Here is a 17,274-nt window from a genome sequence, read left to right as displayed (position 1 = left end):
ATGTGGTTGTTTTTTTTTTTTTGATTCCATCTCAGTTTATTGGTGTGTATGTTCAAATAATATTTCCGTATTAATATTTACATATTTTCACAACATTATTTTCTTGTTATTCTTTTTAACGCAAATTAGTAAACGGCCTACGATGATTTCGAAATATATATTGAATAATGTGTGTGGCTATACCGTTGAAATGATTTGTTTTTTTTTTCTTCAATAAATAATTTGCTTATTTTCCATTATACGTAGAGTTTAGTCGTTAAAACACAAACCGCACAACACCTCTCCCATTCCGGACAAGAAAAAAGATAACACCGATTTTGATTTTCATCTTTTACATCAATATATCGGTTATCTTACTGTTGTGCTGAAACCTGAACAACAAACTGAATGGTTTTTTTCTCTTTCTCTCTTTATCTCTGTCGAACGAAAAACAAAATTTCAAATAAAAAAAAAATTCAACACACAAAAAATGTTTTTAAAAAAAATATTGTATCGACTTTTGATTTGCACGGTATTGCTTCTTTTTTTTTCTTCATGAATATCATAAACTAATGAAAAGAAAGTTGTTTCTTCTAGATTAAATGGAGCTGATTTTGGGGATTAAAAGATGAGGAAAAAAACGTTCTTTCACTAAATAATTAGAACAAAAATGTTTCGTACTGCCTAAACGTAAATCGCGCACGAAATATCAAACAAAAGGCCGAAGAAAAAGTATATGGGAAGGTGGATAAAACGATAGCACATAAATTGTTGTATGTAAATAAGGCGCTGAATAAATGGATTTCGTTTATAGATTATTCTGCAGAAACGAGAGTAATGTCGTCTCATAATGTTTACTCGCTTCCAAATTGCGTAGCGAGTGCCGTTCACGCGGATATACTTGCAATTGATACGGTTTATTGGCTTTGATGAGTAGATTTATGAGCTCAGACGAGTGATAAAAGTGCACATTTTCATCGATCAGACCATGGATTATGAGCAGTCGGTTGTCTCTGCAAGTGAAGAGAAAGAAAACAAAACGGAATCCCAATAAGTCATTTGGTGTGTTTTTTAAAATGTAGATTGAATACATACTCATCTGGGAACTGGTTGATGTAGCTCAATACCGAACCATTAGCATAGCCCTCCTTGTTCTGCTCCGGCAAATCCATATACCGTTCAGTATAACCTGTCACGAACAAATGGTTTTTCATGTGAATGAATTTGTACAAAACAATCCAATTTTTATTGGCAATACTCTTTACCTGTATCGTACAGTTCCCAGTTGGTGACCGGCGCACCAGCAATGGCCAATTTGAATATCGATGGATACTGAATCAAGCCCATTAAACTCAAATATCCACCGTAGGACCAACCGTGAATGGCAACGCGATCCATGTCGATAAAGCCCAAATCATTAGCCAACAGTGTTAGTATTTCCACCTGATCCGCCAGTTCAACTGATCCCATCCGTCGCCACAAATGGCTCTCAAATTCGACACCTCGATGCCTGGATCCTGAAAATTAGGATAATACTGTTAGATATGAATATTCAAATTGGATAGAAATGTTGAATAAAAACCTCTTGAGTCGATGCAAACGACACAATAGCCTTGAGCGGCCAACATGTGCATCCGAAGTTGTCGCATCCCCTGGAAAGTATCGCAAAATTACCCTCTTTTCAACACATTCCAATAAAAAAAAAATTGTTCAAAGCATAAATCCAAGTAACATATTGATCGTCGCTTACCTTAAACGTATTGTTGACCGTTTGTACCTCCGGTCCACCGTACACATTCAAAACCGTTGGATATCGTTGATTCGGTTTGTAATTATGTGGTTTGAATACCATTGCGTAAATCAATTCACCCGATTGCAAGTGTCGTGAGTAAATGGTTGGGCTGAATTTCTGTAGCTGTGCCGATGTTGGAATACCGCCTTCAAACAGATAGCCTAACAGTCGAAGCTCAATATTGTCAACGCTCTCCGTTTGCATATCGTTCGTATCAGCCACCTGATACACGCCGCACGTGGGCAATTGGTGAATATTGCAAAATGTTTGAACTAAAATGCTGCAGTCATCATTGAATTCGACCGAATACGAATTTCCCGATTTCGTAAGCAGTCGAATGTGATTCGGTTGTGTTAAACTAACCACATACAAATGTTTTTCCAATGCGGATTCACGTAAGCCTAAGAAATACACTAATTGCTTTTTTCGATCGACCCATAAATTTCGGCCCAACACCTCCCACTCGCCGGAGGTGAGCGCAATTTTGGACACAATCCGTGGCTCCCATAACGCATGCTTCATACTGTCTGCATTGTTGAGTGTGCCGTTTGTGCATTGGCCGTCGGTTTGCTGTTGCAACAGTGATGTAACCAAATACAAATGCCGGAACCCCGTCTCTTCCGATGCCCAAATGAATGTGACTTGTGTGTCGGTTACTTCAATGAATTCGAGTATATCGTTGACATTGATCCAGGTACTTGCCACTTGTGACCAAATCACTTGAATTGGTTCCGAATGCTTGGCCAAACTTGATTGCCAACTGTGCTCAAGAATGGCCGATCCATTTGGTGATGTTGATTCCGTATCATTGCTACAAACATCGGAGAAATTGGCCAACGGTATCACAATCAAATCCAAGCGATTCTGTTGTCGATTCAACAGCTGCGCCCATATGTGCTTTGAGTCTGGCATCCAACCCACCCGCACAATATATTCCAGCCATGGGATGTAGTATGTGAGCGGATGTTGCAGATCTTTTATGCAGATGTTTTGTATTTGAAGCGTTTCGGACAATGTGAATTGAACTAGTTTCAATTTGGACTTGGCATTCGGCGAACCGGCACGTGGGAATCGATACTCTTCATACTCAACACCAACCGGCTGCGATGATGGGAATTTGAACAATAACACATCACTCTCATCAACTTCTTCGTACAAAATTCGATACACTCCATCTGTAACGTCAGATTGGAATTGGGTTAGATTGTGTCAATAGTAATTTAAATTGATTTTGAGCATATAGAATGCAATTACCATCGCTTTGTGGCTGCCACCAGAAGCCCTGGTACCGACTAAACTCCTCTTGAATTACATACGATGGCACACCGGCACTTAGTGGATTATCACTGAACGATTTGTTTTCATCGTGTGCGTTTGTTAAGCGTTTATTATGACCACTCACCATATTTATTACCCAAATATCACCCGACGCAATGTAAGCGACTATTTCGGAATTCTCTGGACATATTTGAGGATCGAGAGCACCACGTAATTGCACTAGCTCCGAAGGATATAAGGGACTCGACTGCAAAAACAAAACAAAAAATGAATGAAAATCACATTAGTTTTTTGTATTAAATGGAAATAAAAAAAAATCTCATCTTAACAATAACTTTACATTATAGCCCGTGTCTAGGCATTGATAGAGGGAACTTGATGCGGGAAATATCATGCGTCCACTCTTTTTATGCAGTTCATACGATGTGATGCCAAATGTTGAGAGTCGTTTTCGTTCCAATAGCAACTGAAACGCTCGAGCATACGAACTGTTTGACGCCAAATTTGGGATTGAAGGTTCAAGCAATAATTGCCATTGTAACCTAATTGAATAAATCTCCATTAAAACATTCTTCAAATCATATCAATGTCAGAGAGATGATTAGTGCACTTGCAACGAACCTCGTTCGCTGTAAATCATGTTCATCGTTTGACTCCAATGACAGCATAGCGGGCGTGATATCAGTGCACAACAGTGTTGTTTCCCATCCGTTCGGCGGTGTCCCGAGAAAATAGATACGAGTTCGTGAATCGCTCAATTTGCGAAACTGTATGTTCATCGGTACCATTGTTGAAAGTCTTGATAATTGCTTCCGTAGTTCGGTGACTGATTCTTTCAGTTCTAGCCAGGTTTTCTTTCGTGCGACCGGTTCCATGTCGTTGGTTTGCATTGGTGGCGATTGTGAGGTGCTTCCATTGCAGTGATTTTGCCATATGTTTGTAATGCTTGTGCTCACCGGCATATTAGTCTCCATGGCGGACCCTATAAAGTCAAGCCAAGATAAATTCACTTGAAAAAAAACATGATATTCGAATTTCAATCTCTCTTTGGCTTCATTCAATCGCAATGAATGTCGTTTCATTTCTGATTTTGTGCAACAAACAACAGCAAAGAAAAAAATAAAATGTGAAGAACCAAAAAACTGCAATGACATTCCAATTTTGTTACACTCTTAAGTGTTCATTCACACCTTAATTGGTTGTTGCGAATTGGAAATGCATTTGTTTTTTCTTCCTTTTTCTTTTAGCAATGGTTATTGGAATGTGATTATATTACAATCGCAAGCACTTTATTTCAACGTTTCGATGTTCACTGTTATTGATTCAGCTATTTTTTGATCGAATTCAATAAAATTTATGCAAAAAGTGCATAAATTTTCAAGCGATTCTGTTGCAAACGCAAGGTAATTTCACAATGAATTTTCACTTTGAATACATTTAAATTGTGGTTGTGAAGAATCTTGCGCGCGATTGGCTCTTCGAAAACACAATGCGCTGGTGTAAATCGCTGTTGAAAGTTACCGTCGATAAATGTCACCGTCACATTTCCATTGTAGCAAGAAATGGCATGAGCTCGTAATAAGAAGGAATCAATTTTGCGCGGATAATTTCCATGCATTTGCAACGAACGGGCAACGACTTTGATATCGTTTTCTAATGTCGAACGAAATTAAATTGTACACAGACACGGCAATGAGACCGAATAAACACTTCATCGCAATTAGATATGTGTAATCGTTGAATTGAAGGCACTAAATTCGACGATACACTGGGTCAAATGAAAGCCAAAGACACTCTTGCTATTTGTTGTTGACAAATTTATCTGATAATTACTTTTTTTCGGTGGCTGTTGATTGGATTGCTACTGCGATTGGCAGTCAACAGTCAAAAAAAATTGTATATATATGTATATGACGCGATGACGATATCTTTATTCTTTTTTCCACTTTTTTTTTGTTTATGTATTGCAAGTTCGATGTCGTTTCTCCCTACGATTGTTGGTATTTTGTTGGTTCTACGTTCGGCTGGTGTGTCACACAGATGATTCTTTTTTCTTTATTGTTGCTTGTTCTTTGTATCGACGTTCAAAGAAAAAAAGATCCGAAATACTTTGGACCTCATACACAATTTTTCGATTACTCTCCGTGTCGATTTCGATTCAATGATTGTTTTGATCGCTAAACATCAACACTCATACGACACAGCCACATCGACCACTATCAATGCAAATTATATTTCGCACAAATGAAATTCCGTTCGCTTTAGTCGCTTTATTTAGTTCACCGCACCGAGAAATTGAAATGGCAAATGTGATTTGCGGAGCGACAGAGAGCAATCAGATGATGTGGTTGTGTGTACCAAAAACTGTCTGCGTACTGGTATCGAACGCGTCAAAATCACCAATGGATGCGTTTCATGCCGTTTGTTTTGAATCCGATTGAACATTTGAAATTTGGATAAAAATGAAAATCGATTCAGTTTTTGTTTTTCGTAGGACCAACGATGGAATTTACCAATTTTGCGTGGATTTTTTATTTGTTTTTTTCTTCTTTCTGCAATTTCCACAAAATGTTCGTAGTTTTGGATAATAGATCAAAGCGATGGCATAGTTTGAAATACGTTTCATCCCATTCTGAGAATTTCTCATCGATCTCTTCATTTATGCTTGTTCGTTGTTGCTTTTTTTCCTTTCAGGTAACGGTACAATATACACGACACCAATTTTGCACATTCATCGTTTGTATCTGTACCATATCAGTTTAGTCTCATTGTACTGTACCATATCATTAGCTACAAATTAGTCACAGAATTGTTATTCGTTTATTTCTTTCGTTAATTCCTTTTTTGTTTGTTACCGCCCAATAAATTTATTGTTCAAGTCCCTTGTTTTAAATCCGTTGATATGTCGAACGATAGTAGTTTGTGTGAAGTGGAGGAGATTTTGGACAAGCGAGTCATCAACAACAATGTAATTTTTCGAGAAAACACATTTACTGCCTACTTTGAATTGATTGTTGTTATGTTCAATTCATATTGTTTCATCTGAAGGTTGAATATTTGGTGAAGTGGAAAAAAAGTGAGCGCGAAGACAACGACGATGACGATGACAGTAACCCCGATGATGATAGCAGTGACGACGACGACGACGATAAAGAATGGGTATCAGCTGAGCTGTGCAATTGTCCGACTGCAATCGCCATTTACGAAAAATCGCACGGGGTGATTTTGAATTGATTTTGCCTTCATGCATTCAAGTTTTTACATTAAAATGTATTTTGTTGTTATCATAGATGTGGAAGGAAGAATACGAAGTGGAAGGCATCGTGGATTCGATTGAAGATGAAGATGGAAAAGTATGTCCCATGTCAATCAATGATGGGAATTTTGCATTTTGACATTTTGTTCCATATATTTCATATCCGTTTCAAATCAATGAATTCTTTTCAGATGGAATATTTGGTTAAATGGAAAGGGTTCAACGTATCGCAGAATACTTGGGTGAAGGCAAAAAACATGAAAGACTGTGCACAAATAATCAAAGAATTTGAAGATGGTGACCGATACCATAATGAAGAAAGTAATACAATTCAGATGCTTATTATTTCACCGCAGTGATTAATTCTTATGTTTGATTATTACAGTGTTGGAGGTGAAGGAAATTAGTGCTTACGAAGGCCGTTTCAATGGTGTGGTAAGATCAAACCGTGTATGATCCGTTTATTAAAAATATCTCGTGATCAAATTTTTTTTTATTTGCAGCCAACTTTTACCATCATTAAAGAGAATGAAGAGGAAGCCACCGAGGAATTATTCACCATCGATGAATTATATATCGCAATAAATGGCCGTAAGGCCCTCATTGAATTCGATGGTGATTTCCCTCAGGATTTTTAACCCTTTGATGCGCTTTTGAATGATTTTAATATCATGTTATGTGCCATGATAAATAGGGAAAAATTCCATACTTAGATTTTTGAAAAATTGGGTATTTATTGAGGAAATCGGAAAAGAGACAAAAATGTCAAATTGCTGTAACAGCCTAAAAAAAATAAATTTCGTAAAACTAATGATGCACAAAGTTAAATTGATGTGTTTTTGTCCTATGAATCTTAATTTAACAATGAAACGAACGTAAAAACCCATTAGATGAGAGGAAGAAAAATTAGGAATTCTGCTAAAATTTCGCATTTTTCTACAGCATGAACAGCATACTGCATTTCAACAAAAAAAACTTTCGATACAGCTGACAAATTGATACGAGTAAGGTATCAAACGAAAGCTGCTTCAATTTCCTACATTTTTTTTTCCAAACAAGTATGCAATAAATATTAAGTGGTATCGTAGTTACAGCATTTGCCGTATCTGGTTACTTTAGGAAGGGTTAAAATAGTTGAAGAACCATTTTTTTTGGCAAAAAGTTATTATTGCTGTCATGAAAAAAAAACGTCAATTTCATTATAACATTTGAAAAATAAACCGCTTTATTCTTTAGAATCTCGAAACATACGTATTGTTTGTTGCTAAAAATATCTATTCTTCGGCTCCAACTAAAAACCATTTGTTGCGTGCTACAACAGCAGCATTTCGAACCAAACGCTTGTGATCGTCTAAAGCCGGCTGCAGGCCAAACAAAACATCCTGGGCAAACGGCAGAACGATGAACGTTGGATATTGTGTAATTGCTGACAGAATATCAATTGCCTCAATGCGAATATTCTACAGGGAAGAAGATATAAATAGGAAACATGATTTTTTTTTAATCAAAAGTGTCTTTGTTGACAGATTTCATACCATTGAGTCTTTGCATGTCGTCAATTTGATGCATTGTGGAATCAAATTTTGCAAATGATCCCGGAAGAACTCATTTTTTTCAATTATGAAACGTTTTACAATGGTCAAGGCTGTCGAGACGGATTTCGTGCTCTTCAAATTGAGGCAATTCAGCAAAACTGGACCAATCTGAAATGTATTTGCATGAGAATAAATAGCTGATAACTCAATAAGGGACATAACCTCTACCTTTTGTAGCTCATTCTTGAGCACTTGATGCGGTGTCATCTTGAGCACAAAGACAAATGCCGATAAATGCTTTTCTGAGTACGTTTCGAGTTTGTGCCACAGTCCTTTCAAGCAAATTTGGAAGAATTTCTGTTTGAAAAAGTGCTTCACTTGCGGCAAATGCAGTTGCGGGAATTCAATGGAGAGAACATCAAACGCAGCCACGGCGGCTTCCGAAAGGGTTGGATGCTCGAGCAATTCAATCAACTGTAATCACAAAAAACCGAATGATATGGAATCAAATTCAGAATAAATCGATGAAAACAAAAGTACCGTATCAATGAGTTCCGATGCTTCAGTGTGACCACGAGTCAGGAGACCTTTTGACAACCATGACAACACTTCAACAGCCTTCTTGTTGTGCTTCTTTAGTTCGTCTTTAATCAAATTGATGATCTTTTTCAGTATGCTCTTGTGGTGTGCATTATCCGGGCACTTGTTGAATAGGCTGCACAGCAATTGATTGCTGATTTTCGTAACATCTTCGTCATCCGTTTTCAGTGACAATTGCGTGAGTTCATCGACGAGTTTCTCAAAATGATTTTCCAAATCGACCGACTGTTCCAAGTACCCGAGCAATCCCAATGCATAATACAAATCACATTTCAACTGTAAATTAATCGACTTTAGGTATTTTTCAACGAGTTGTTTCTGCGTCTCCACATCCAAGGCTTTGACGACGATGCGCAAAATTTGCGACATTTCATACAGAAAGTCATCGGCACCGGTGAGTTTGTCGGCGTTCGTTTCATCCAATTGCTTTGAGTGTATCAATTCGAGGAAACGATCGAAAATATTGTAACGCGTGTACATTTCCTCGTGAAGTTGCTCATTTTTGTCATCGTCGAGAATGTGTCGCAACACACGAACGCCAATCAATCGAATCTGATTGCGTAGTTCGATTTTCGAGGCATTCTGTTCGAATATATTGTGAAACAGAAATTGTAGAATCTCTTCACGGAATTTTCGAATTGCAATCAAACAGCATAAATTTTCAAATAATTCAGCAATGGCATCTAGAGTCAGTTTCTCGGCAATGTAATCGATATTCAGGATTTGATTCACAATCTCAGTGGACACCTCATCTGGATAGCGAGCGGCGAATGAGCTTAGAACGATGCTGCAATCAATGGGAGTTGTACTGATCGCATTTGCCTCCAGCAAGTACGAATTGACGGCGCGATAGATGAGAGTACGATTCGAGTCAACGATGATTGGTGCAGTGATGGCAAGTGCTTGCAACCCAATTTTGATTAATTTTTCACTGTCTACGGTTTTTGGCACCAAACAATTGATGAATTCGAATTGTGCCGTTTCCAATAGTTTCTCGTCGATTTCGTTGACCACTTCATTTTCGATGCACGTTGCAATCAGCTGGGCAGAGAGTTCGATCAATGTGCCTCTTTGTACTTGTTGATCGGTATTACCGTGATTGATTTGCAGTAAAAATGCCGGAAGACATTTCAAGGTGACAATTTTAGCAGATACCTTGCTAGTTTCAACACATTTCAAAGCGATGGCCGCTGACGGGGCAAACATTCGGCTGTTCACATCGGACAACGACGGTAGTATGGCTGCGAGAATCACTGTGAGTACATTAGTGATGACCGTTTCATCCTTGCTCAAGCTAACCAACAACACTTGCAATGCATCGAGTGTTGCCACAGTTATCGCTTTGCTGCTTCCCGGCAACAATTCAACCTTTAACGCCTTCCAAATGTCCGGAAATTGCTTTTCAATCTGTGCTGGAGGGAATTTTTGTGAAGCCTTTGACAATAAGTACAATGAATCCAGTTTGGCAACACTCAACTGACTCTCCATCTTTTCGACCAACAAATTGATGCAATCTTCTGCAAATGATTCGTTTGAACAAAGACAATCGGCCAATTTTTCCGCCAATTGATCGCGAGAAATGACGCCGGTATCATTTGGCGATGGATTGAAATCAATTGGAAAATAGCAGGCGATCACTTCGAATGCTTCTTCATTTAAATGGCCCAATTGAAATGTTTCCAAGAAACCCGGAATGAAATCGTACAGAAATAACAAGATACGTGGATCTCGTTCACCATCCATTGCATTGATAAAACCGTACACGAAATCTGGACCCATATTTTGTAGTTCTGTGGGAGAGAAATATGATTGAAAAATGTATGAAATTGATTCTGAATCTACATTCCGTGTGACAATGAACGTTCAACAAGTTGTAAATTGCTGACCTTTTGTTTTGGTTTTACACAGTCCCGAGATAATGTTGAAAATTTTCGTGCGATCGTCACGCACTTGACTTTGACACGGAACATTTTGGAAAATGGCTTGTAGCAATCGTGCAGCACATTCATCTGGCAAATTACTCATTTTGATGAGTGCTTCAACACCCGTAAGTGTGTTTGGCACCACCGAGTGATGATCCTTCAAACGATCGCAATAGAATGTCGATATGAAGTTCAGCTGAACTGGATTCAAAAGATCTGGTGGTAGATTAACTAAAGTCGATGATAGTAAACGCATCGCTTTTGCACGAACATCCACATCGGTTGATGTTAAAAATGGGCCCAATGCTTCGACGAACCCAGTCAGATCAAGCTTCTTGCCAACGATATCTAAAAAAGAACAAAAAAGATTTTCACATAGGAGAAAAAATTCTGAGACGAAAATCGCCAAAAAAAATCGCATCAAACCATTTGCAATATCTGTAGCAGACGATGTGATGCTTTCATCGGTTCTTAAGCAGCTCTCAATATCCTTCATTGTGCAATATACACGTCTGCCTTGGTTCACTCAACAGAATTTTCTATTTCTAATGTTCCTATCCAAAGTACAGTATCACGTTTTGCACTCTTATCAACGTTCCGTATCAAACACTTTTGTCAGGTTAAACGAAAACAAAGCGAATCTTCCTTCTATTCAGTATTCGCTGTACTGCGGTCGTTGTGTGTGTGTGTGTGTATGCGTTTGACTTTGACTTTATATTCACATGTTTCAAGTGTTTCCAATGTGTCAAACAGCGTTGACAGTTTACACTGTTGTGAATGCGACAAGGTTTTTCTTTGTGTATTTCGTTCCAAAAAATGGTGTGCGTTTAATGCTTTCAATGCCGTCAAGTGACTGTATTCGGTCGTTGTCATTGTGGTGATAATTCCTTAGTTTTCTACTCTATGCTCAGCATTCATGTGTTGCCATTCGTAACAGTTGCAACTTATTCATCGTTCCTGTTGTTTTTTCTATCTCTTTTGCGTTTATTTTCGCTTCTGTTAGATTTTCTTTTTTGTTCGATTGTTGGTTTTGTATGTGTGTTTGACTGAACTCCGATCCCAAGCATCGCACTATTTGACTCAGTTATTTTTTTTAAGGCGTAACACTTTTTCGTGATAAAATTGTTGACATTTTTTTTAAATCCAAAATCTCAAGTCATTCTGTGCGATGGCATTTACAAATTATCAAATATTTCTTGCGCTTCTGCAAATCACTACCGGTTCAATCAATACACTCAGTACAAAGTGAGTATTATAATTAATAATTTTATGGCGATTATCATTGCGAATACCTTTTGAAGTTAATGATATTTTGAGTACCATTAAAATCAAGTAGCAATAAATGAGGCCGATCACATCACACATGGATTGGTTTCGAAACAGTTCTTAGGCTCTCGATCAACAATCGCTTGGCCTGCATTTAATTCAACAATTTTGTTACACAACTCCTCTCTTCTTTTTTGCTGCACTAGCGCTAATTCATAGCGCCTGCATTATTTGCTTTCCCCTATTTGCCGATTTTTTTCTACTGTGTGCATCGTATTTCTTCGTATTACACAAATCAATGGCCATTAATTAAATGCATTTATTCATTCAATTGTAATATATTTCAGATGGGCTGATACAGTCGAATCGGCCGATTCTTCTGGTAACAAGAAGGAGTTTAAACATCCGTTTGTGCAAGCATGTGCCATGTTTTTGGGGGAATTCCTTTGTCTTCTCACTTTCAAAGCGGTCTACTTTACATTGCGTAGAAAACGGGTAAGTTATACAAAAGTTTTTTTTATAAAAATACAAAAGAGAAAGCAGCAGAGTGTTTTCACATCAATGAAATCAATGGGAAATTTGCTAGAGATTTCAGTTTTCATTTTTAAACTTATCATTAGGATGGATCCGAAGACGAAAATACATTGACTAAGGGAACGCGGGAATTCAATGCATTCACTTTATATATCCCTGCTATCTGTGATATGGTCGGTGAGTAAGATGACCTATTTTATACCTCCAATCTGAATCGACTCATAACAATTAAAATGAAATGGTTCGTATCAATAACAACGAAATTCAACGAATTGCCATTGAAAAAAAAAATTATTTGAATTAGTGATTCATTCGGTTTTTTTTCACCTTAATGCAATCTAAGCTATTCAGGTTACAAAACGTCGCGCGTTTTTCTAATTGATTTATGACTAATTATGTTTTGCTTTACATTTTGCTCTAGGTACGTCACTCATGTACATTGGCTTGAATTTGACCTTTGCATCAAGTTTCCAAATGTTCCGTGGTGCCGTTATTATTTTCGTGGCATTGCTGAGCGTGGCATTCTTGCAACGTCGTCTCGTTGCCCGAGAATGGATCGGCATCTTTGTCATTGTACTCGGTTTGGCTATGGTTGGTGCAGCCGATATGTTGGTGTCCACGGATGATTCAAAACACTCTAGAAACGATATCATTACCGGAGATCTACTTATTTTGACCGCCCAAATAATCACCGCCGTTCAAATGGTCTACGAAGAGAAATTCGTTGCTGGCCTTGATATTCCTGCATTGCAAGGTAACATTACTCAAAAACTCGAATAATTTCTTAATTGAAAGTGATAAAAACTTTAGTTTTTACCTTATCACATTTCAGCCGTTGGATACGAAGGACTGTTCGGTTTTGCAACACTCGGTGCACTTTTGGTGCCATTCTACTACATCAAAGTTGGCCCACCGTTCAGCGACAATACAACCGGCTCATTGGAAAATGTCTTCGATGCCTTGTATCAAATTAAAAATAGTTGGCAAATTTTGGTCTCCATCTTGGGTACAGTCGTTTCGATTGCATTCTTCAATTATGCTGGTATTAGTGTGACCAAAGAGATTTCGGCCACTACACGTATGGTTTTGGATTCGGTGCGTACCCTGGTGATTTGGGTCTTCTCAATGGTCATCGGCTGGCAAGTCTTTCAGCCGTTGACATTGTGTGGTTTCGTTTTCCTTCTGTTTGGTATGTGCCTCTACAATAATATATTGATTTGCCAAACGTATCGATTTATTCGTGATTCGTGCACTCGTCGTATCTATGGTAATGTTGTGAACGAAACCAATGTCATCGTCAATCGCCCCGCCGATGATACTTCTAATCCATGAATTGTTTTTTTTTGTTAAAACTTTTGTTATAAAAAAGAAAACAAGTCTGATCCCAACTCGAATTTCGTTTCAACCGGCAAACTTAACTAAATATTTTTCAGATAAAATGCGCCACATTAGTTTTAATTTAGAGAAATTGTTTATTGAACTACAGATTTTATTAGAACAATAACAAACTACGAATTATAGAGATATTACATTTTTTGATTTCTGACGTCAATAAATAAATGAAATTTTTACTTTATATCGATAAAATGTGTTTTTTTTGTATCATTTTCCCGATGTCGTATTCACTCCAGCAAATGTGCGACAAAAAATGTAGTAAACATCTGTAACAGAATTCGTTCTTCACTTTTGCCAACAAATCATCCAAAAAATGATTTACAATTTTTATTGTGTTTTCTTTCTGTTTTGATTACGATCGAATGATCTGATTCTTAGAACAAAAATTTATTGCCTCTTATTCTGTCCTGTAATCATGATGGAAATGTGACGATAAGAAATGCTTAATTAAACTTATCTGTGAAGCATTATTGTCACATTTCATCGAACGGTATTCGGAAAATTGCAAACCAATTCAAGTGGCAATTATGGGTGGTGGCTTAGCAGAAAAGAAAAAGTGTTACACAATTCATATTTGTATTCTATTTCTGGTTAAGAACATGAATGAACAAACGTACCGCTCAGTGTGTTTGGTTTATTTACAGACAAACAATCGCGCAGCCAACATAAATGTTTGCTTGTTCGGTCGAAACGTTGATGGTCCTTTGGATTTGTTTGCCTTTTCTGCTGTTAATAGCCATTCACTATTGCTATTGTTTTCTAGAACAATTATCACGTTCTTGTAATCAGTTCATTGTTATGCTTTCTGCATTGTTTCTCTCACTTGTTGATTGGGATATTGATAATATGCTTGAATGTACTTACTCCTCTCAACTTTTTTTCTAGTATCATTTAACCGCTTCGAGTTGAGAAATATTTCTTTTTATTATTATAGAGAGCGTATGTGCGTCAGAATAATAATGTGAAGTTTATTGATAAGACCAACAGAGTGGAAGTGTTGCGAGATAGAAGTTGTGTGCGTTTTTTTTGTAGTTTTTTTTATATAAAAAAAATTAAGATTTAGTAAAGACTCTCCAGTGGCTCGCTTATAAAATGAATCGTTCGGAAGCGTTCAACAGTTCATTCGGTGTTAGAAGCTATTCACAGCCGCACCAAACGATAATCAGCATGGGTAAAAGTAAAATTGTATTATTTCTATTCATTGTGCTGAGCACGGTTTGTTTATCAAAACAACAGACAATCGTCGATTCAGACTATAAATATGTGTATACGTTGGGAAATTTCGCCATTCAAGTTGATAATACTGCTCAGAATACCGTTTACACTGTACAAAAGTTCGGCCGACAAATACAACGGGTGCATTTGAATGCTGATTTTGAGAAAAATTTAACGAGAACCGAAACAGCTGATGGATTCGTTCTGCATGGCTTGGACAGAGATGTTGAATTTAAAGTGATTGAAGATAGTGATGATTTTACGTTGGTGAAAGTGTCAAGTTTATTGAAGCGAAACCAACGAGACAGTCACTGTTTCAATTTATATACGGGTCGTATGAATTGGTTTGGCGGACCACAAATTTTCTATCAATATTGGCCAGTGGAAAAATTTCGATTCCAAGATTATTCGTACGTTCCAAAACAACAGGACAATGTGGGTGTTGCTGAACGTTACTGGTTGAATTCAGAAGGTGGTTTCATTTATGTTGACGATAAAGTGCCACTGTTCTTGGATCAAAATGTCAATAGCAACCAACTGTGTTTCCTGGTTAAAAATGAACTGCCCTACAACACACGTAGAGAATCAATCGATTTTGTTTACACATTGGGCTTTGGAAATGATGCCAAGGATGCTCAGCGAAAGGCTGTGGCCAAATTCCTGGAAAAACCAACCGCCGTTGCAGATCGTCGTATGGTGGAACATCCCATTTGGTCGACGTGGTAATTTCTTTGTTAATTTTCATTTTGAATCAGTTGTTAACCCTTGCTTTTAGCCTACTTTTTCATATTTTCCCAATTTTGTATGTTTTTTTTGTGTGTGTTGAACACGTAAATAGGGCAAGGTATAAAGCACCAATTGACGAAAAAACGGTGGAAGAATTCGCATCGGAAATTGAAAGGTACGGCTTCAGTAACAGCCAATTGGAAATCGACGATGACTGGGAAATTTGCTATGGCGCTCTGAGCTTCGGCAGCAAATTCCCGAACATTCGAAATCAAACCGATGGTTTAAGAGCTCGCGGTTTCCGAGTGACATTATGGATTCATCCGTTCATTAATAAAGGCTGTGAACCATGGTATACAGAAGCCAAAGACAAAGGGTAACTTTTTTACTCCCATTTACTCATTTCCATTCTTGAATTCATTTTTCTCTCTCTTGCATTTTTGCAAACGCGAATAGATATTTGGTCACAAATTACGAAGGAAATCCCGACACAGAATGGTGGAATAGCGTAGCAAATGACTCGGCCTATATTGATTTCACAAAATTTGAAGCAGCTGAATGGTATCAAAATCGATTGAAAAAACTACAAGAAGATGCGGGCATTGATAGCTTCAAGTTTGATGCCGGTGAAACTAGCTGGTTACCGAAGGTAACGCTTCCATTTGAAATGAGCTACTTTTCTTAGTTCAACAATAAGGATTTGAATCTAAAATTGAAAAATGTTACAGGATCCAAAATTAAACACAGATTTGGATGACCATCCATTGGCCATAACAAAAGCATATATTCGAGCTGTAAGCAAGTTTGGTCCAATCGTTGAAGTACGCTCTGGCCAAGGCACACAAGATTTACCGATTTTCGTACGATTTATCGATAAAGATTCCGAATGGACTTATCGAAACGGTTTGCCAACGTTAATCACATCGTTACTTCAAATGAACATTGTTGGCTATGGATTTATTCTTCCCGACATGATTGGCGGCAATGGCTACAAAGGAGCACCTTCTGAGGAACTGTTCCTTCGATGGCTTCAAGCAAACGTGTTTATGCCAAGTTTGCAGTATTCGTACGTGCCATGGGATTACTCAGAAGAAGCAATCAAAATCAGTAAAAAGTTCACTAACTTGCATGCCCAATACACCGATGACATCATGGCCGCTTTCGAAAAAGCAGTCATATCTGGCGAACCAGTAAATCCTCCAATCTGGTAATACTTCAATTTGAAATGATTCACTTTTGTTTGTTCAACTGCAATTGACTTTACTCAACTAATGTGTGACATAAAAATGTTACAGGTGGATCGATCCAAAAGATAAAGTTGCATTGGGCATCAGTGACGGTGAGTATTTTGCTTTTGCTTTATTGACAATTTTTGTTTCAACCTTTGATTTTTTTTTTAACATTTAATTCAATCTGATGCTATCATTGTTTCAAATTTTTCAGAGTTCCTCTTAGGAGATCGCATTTTGGCTGCACCAGTAATAAACAAAGGTGAAGATTTCCGTGACGTTTACTTGCCCAAAGGAAATTGGTTTGATCCAAACCAGAATAAAACGCATGCCGGACCAATTTGGTTGATGGAATATCCAGCTCCGATTGATGTTTTACCATACTTTATTCGAGAAAAACCATAAGAACAAGAAACAAAATTGTTATACTATTTTCCATTGTTTCAATATGACCAAATTTAAAAGAAACCAAATGAAAAACGAACAAAATAACAAGCCAAAATTAGTATTTGAATAAAAAAAAAGTATTTGAAACTCAAATTTAAAA

General features: G+C 37.5%; 5 protein-coding genes across 8 annotated transcripts; 3 read left to right on the top strand and 2 right to left on the bottom strand.

Moving 5' to 3' along the window:
- Nucleotides 1-9: 9 nt before the first annotated feature.
- Nucleotides 10-5,441, bottom strand: LOC129571821 (dipeptidyl peptidase 9). Of its 3 annotated transcripts, none has more exons than XM_055451690.1 (9): nucleotides 4,883-5,441; nucleotides 3,671-4,058; nucleotides 3,390-3,591; nucleotides 3,026-3,296; nucleotides 1,730-2,946; nucleotides 1,562-1,631; nucleotides 1,245-1,496; nucleotides 1,075-1,168; nucleotides 10-992 (listed from the first exon to the last, which is right to left on the bottom strand). In XM_055451690.1, coding segments are annotated over exons 1-9 (2,700 nt in total). In that variant the 5' UTR covers nucleotides 4,884-5,441; the 3' UTR covers nucleotides 10-787. The 3 variants fall into 3 exon arrangements, with proteins under 3 accessions (XP_055307665.1, XP_055307651.1, XP_055307657.1); XM_055451676.1 differs by having other exon boundaries at nucleotides 3,671-4,031; nucleotides 4,571-5,426; XM_055451682.1 differs by lacking the exon at nucleotides 4,883-5,441 and adding an exon at nucleotides 4,240-4,555 and having other exon boundaries at nucleotides 3,671-4,031.
- A 306-nt stretch (nucleotides 5,442-5,747) lies between these two features.
- LOC129580478 (chromobox protein homolog 3-like) lies at nucleotides 5,748-7,133 on the top strand. Its single transcript, XM_055470936.1, has 6 exons — nucleotides 5,748-6,017; nucleotides 6,098-6,268; nucleotides 6,340-6,402; nucleotides 6,497-6,626; nucleotides 6,691-6,740; nucleotides 6,809-7,133. Exons 1-6 carry the CDS (start codon nucleotides 5,952-5,954, stop codon nucleotides 6,941-6,943), a joined length of 615 nt encoding a protein of 204 aa, XP_055326911.1. The 5' UTR covers nucleotides 5,748-5,951; the 3' UTR covers nucleotides 6,944-7,133.
- On the bottom strand, nucleotides 7,015-11,138 carry LOC129580476 (MMS19 nucleotide excision repair protein). Of its 2 annotated transcripts, XM_055470934.1 has the most exons (7): nucleotides 10,789-11,069; nucleotides 10,327-10,710; nucleotides 8,381-10,230; nucleotides 8,069-8,314; nucleotides 7,841-8,008; nucleotides 7,557-7,765; nucleotides 7,015-7,476 (listed from the first exon to the last, which is right to left on the bottom strand). In XM_055470934.1, exons 1-6 carry the CDS (start codon nucleotides 10,856-10,858, stop codon nucleotides 7,580-7,582), a joined length of 2,904 nt encoding a protein of 967 aa, XP_055326909.1. In that variant the 5' UTR covers nucleotides 10,859-11,069; the 3' UTR covers nucleotides 7,015-7,476; nucleotides 7,557-7,579. The 2 variants fall into 2 exon arrangements, with proteins under 2 accessions (XP_055326909.1, XP_055326908.1); XM_055470933.1 differs by lacking the exon at nucleotides 7,015-7,476 and having other exon boundaries at nucleotides 7,500-7,765; nucleotides 10,789-11,138.
- An 80-nt stretch (nucleotides 11,139-11,218) lies between these two features.
- On the top strand, nucleotides 11,219-13,749 carry LOC129580477 (solute carrier family 35 member F6). Its single transcript, XM_055470935.1, has 5 exons — nucleotides 11,219-11,607; nucleotides 11,976-12,123; nucleotides 12,249-12,339; nucleotides 12,584-12,916; nucleotides 12,995-13,749. Exons 1-5 carry the CDS (start codon nucleotides 11,531-11,533, stop codon nucleotides 13,492-13,494), a joined length of 1,149 nt encoding a protein of 382 aa, XP_055326910.1. The 5' UTR covers nucleotides 11,219-11,530; the 3' UTR covers nucleotides 13,495-13,749.
- Nucleotides 13,750-14,634: 885 nt separating this feature from the next.
- LOC129566811 (myogenesis-regulating glycosidase) lies at nucleotides 14,635-17,229 on the top strand. Its single transcript, XM_055443065.1, has 6 exons — nucleotides 14,635-15,494; nucleotides 15,611-15,874; nucleotides 15,955-16,147; nucleotides 16,227-16,705; nucleotides 16,794-16,837; nucleotides 16,942-17,229. The coding sequence occupies exons 1-6, from the start codon at nucleotides 14,650-14,652 to the stop codon at nucleotides 17,130-17,132; spliced, it is 2,016 nt and encodes a 671-aa protein (XP_055299040.1). The 5' UTR covers nucleotides 14,635-14,649; the 3' UTR covers nucleotides 17,133-17,229.
- The last annotated feature ends 45 nt before the right edge of the window (nucleotides 17,230-17,274 follow it).

This window comes from Sitodiplosis mosellana, unplaced genomic scaffold (genome assembly GCF_009176505.1).
Source record: "Sitodiplosis mosellana isolate CC-2019 unplaced genomic scaffold, AAFC_SMos_1.0 Smas_scaffold_1, whole genome shotgun sequence".
Lineage (NCBI taxonomy): Eukaryota > Metazoa > Arthropoda > Insecta > Diptera > Cecidomyiidae > Sitodiplosis > Sitodiplosis mosellana.
The sequence above is the reverse complement of the archived record's forward strand: the minus strand, read 5'-3'. Positions and strand labels throughout refer to the sequence as shown.

Excerpts from the sequence above, each read along its gene's own strand:
- LOC129571821 (XM_055451676.1), bottom strand. The coding sequence starts at position 4,667 with ATGCATGGAAATTATCCGCGCAAAATTGATTCCTTCTTATTACGAGCT. Across the intron at positions 1,632-1,729 it reads CGGTCAACAATACGTTTAAG|GGGATGCGACAACTTCGGAT; the intron begins GTAAGCGACGAT and ends GATACTTTCCAG. Across the intron at positions 993-1,074 it reads ATCAACCAGTTCCCAGATGA|AGACAACCGACTGCTCATAA; the intron begins GTATGTATTCAA and ends CTTCACTTGCAG.
- LOC129580478 (XM_055470936.1), top strand. The coding sequence starts at position 5,952 with ATGTCGAACGATAGTAGTTTGTGTGAAGTGGAGGAGATTTTGGACAAG. Across the intron at positions 6,403-6,496 it reads TTGAAGATGAAGATGGAAAA|ATGGAATATTTGGTTAAATG; the intron begins GTATGTCCCATG and ends AATTCTTTTCAG. Across the intron at positions 6,627-6,690 it reads CCGATACCATAATGAAGAAA|TGTTGGAGGTGAAGGAAATT; the intron begins GTAATACAATTC and ends TGATTATTACAG.
- LOC129580476 (XM_055470933.1), bottom strand. The coding sequence starts at position 10,858 with ATGAAGGATATTGAGAGCTGCTTAAGAACCGATGAAAGCATCACATCG. Across the intron at positions 8,315-8,380 it reads CATCGGAACTCATTGATACG|TTGATTGAATTGCTCGAGCA; the intron begins GTACTTTTGTTT and ends TTGTGATTACAG. Across the intron at positions 8,009-8,068 it reads TCAAGAATGAGCTACAAAAG|ATTGGTCCAGTTTTGCTGAA; the intron begins GTAGAGGTTATG and ends AATACATTTCAG.
- LOC129580477 (XM_055470935.1), top strand. The coding sequence starts at position 11,531 with ATGGCATTTACAAATTATCAAATATTTCTTGCGCTTCTGCAAATCACT. Across the intron at positions 12,124-12,248 it reads TTACATTGCGTAGAAAACGG|GATGGATCCGAAGACGAAAA; the intron begins GTAAGTTATACA and ends ACTTATCATTAG. Across the intron at positions 12,340-12,583 it reads TGCTATCTGTGATATGGTCG|GTACGTCACTCATGTACATT; the intron begins GTGAGTAAGATG and ends ATTTTGCTCTAG.
- LOC129566811 (XM_055443065.1), top strand. The coding sequence starts at position 14,650 with ATGAATCGTTCGGAAGCGTTCAACAGTTCATTCGGTGTTAGAAGCTAT. Across the intron at positions 15,875-15,954 it reads ACAGAAGCCAAAGACAAAGG|ATATTTGGTCACAAATTACG; the intron begins GTAACTTTTTTA and ends AAACGCGAATAG. Across the intron at positions 16,838-16,941 it reads TGCATTGGGCATCAGTGACG|AGTTCCTCTTAGGAGATCGC; the intron begins GTGAGTATTTTG and ends CAAATTTTTCAG.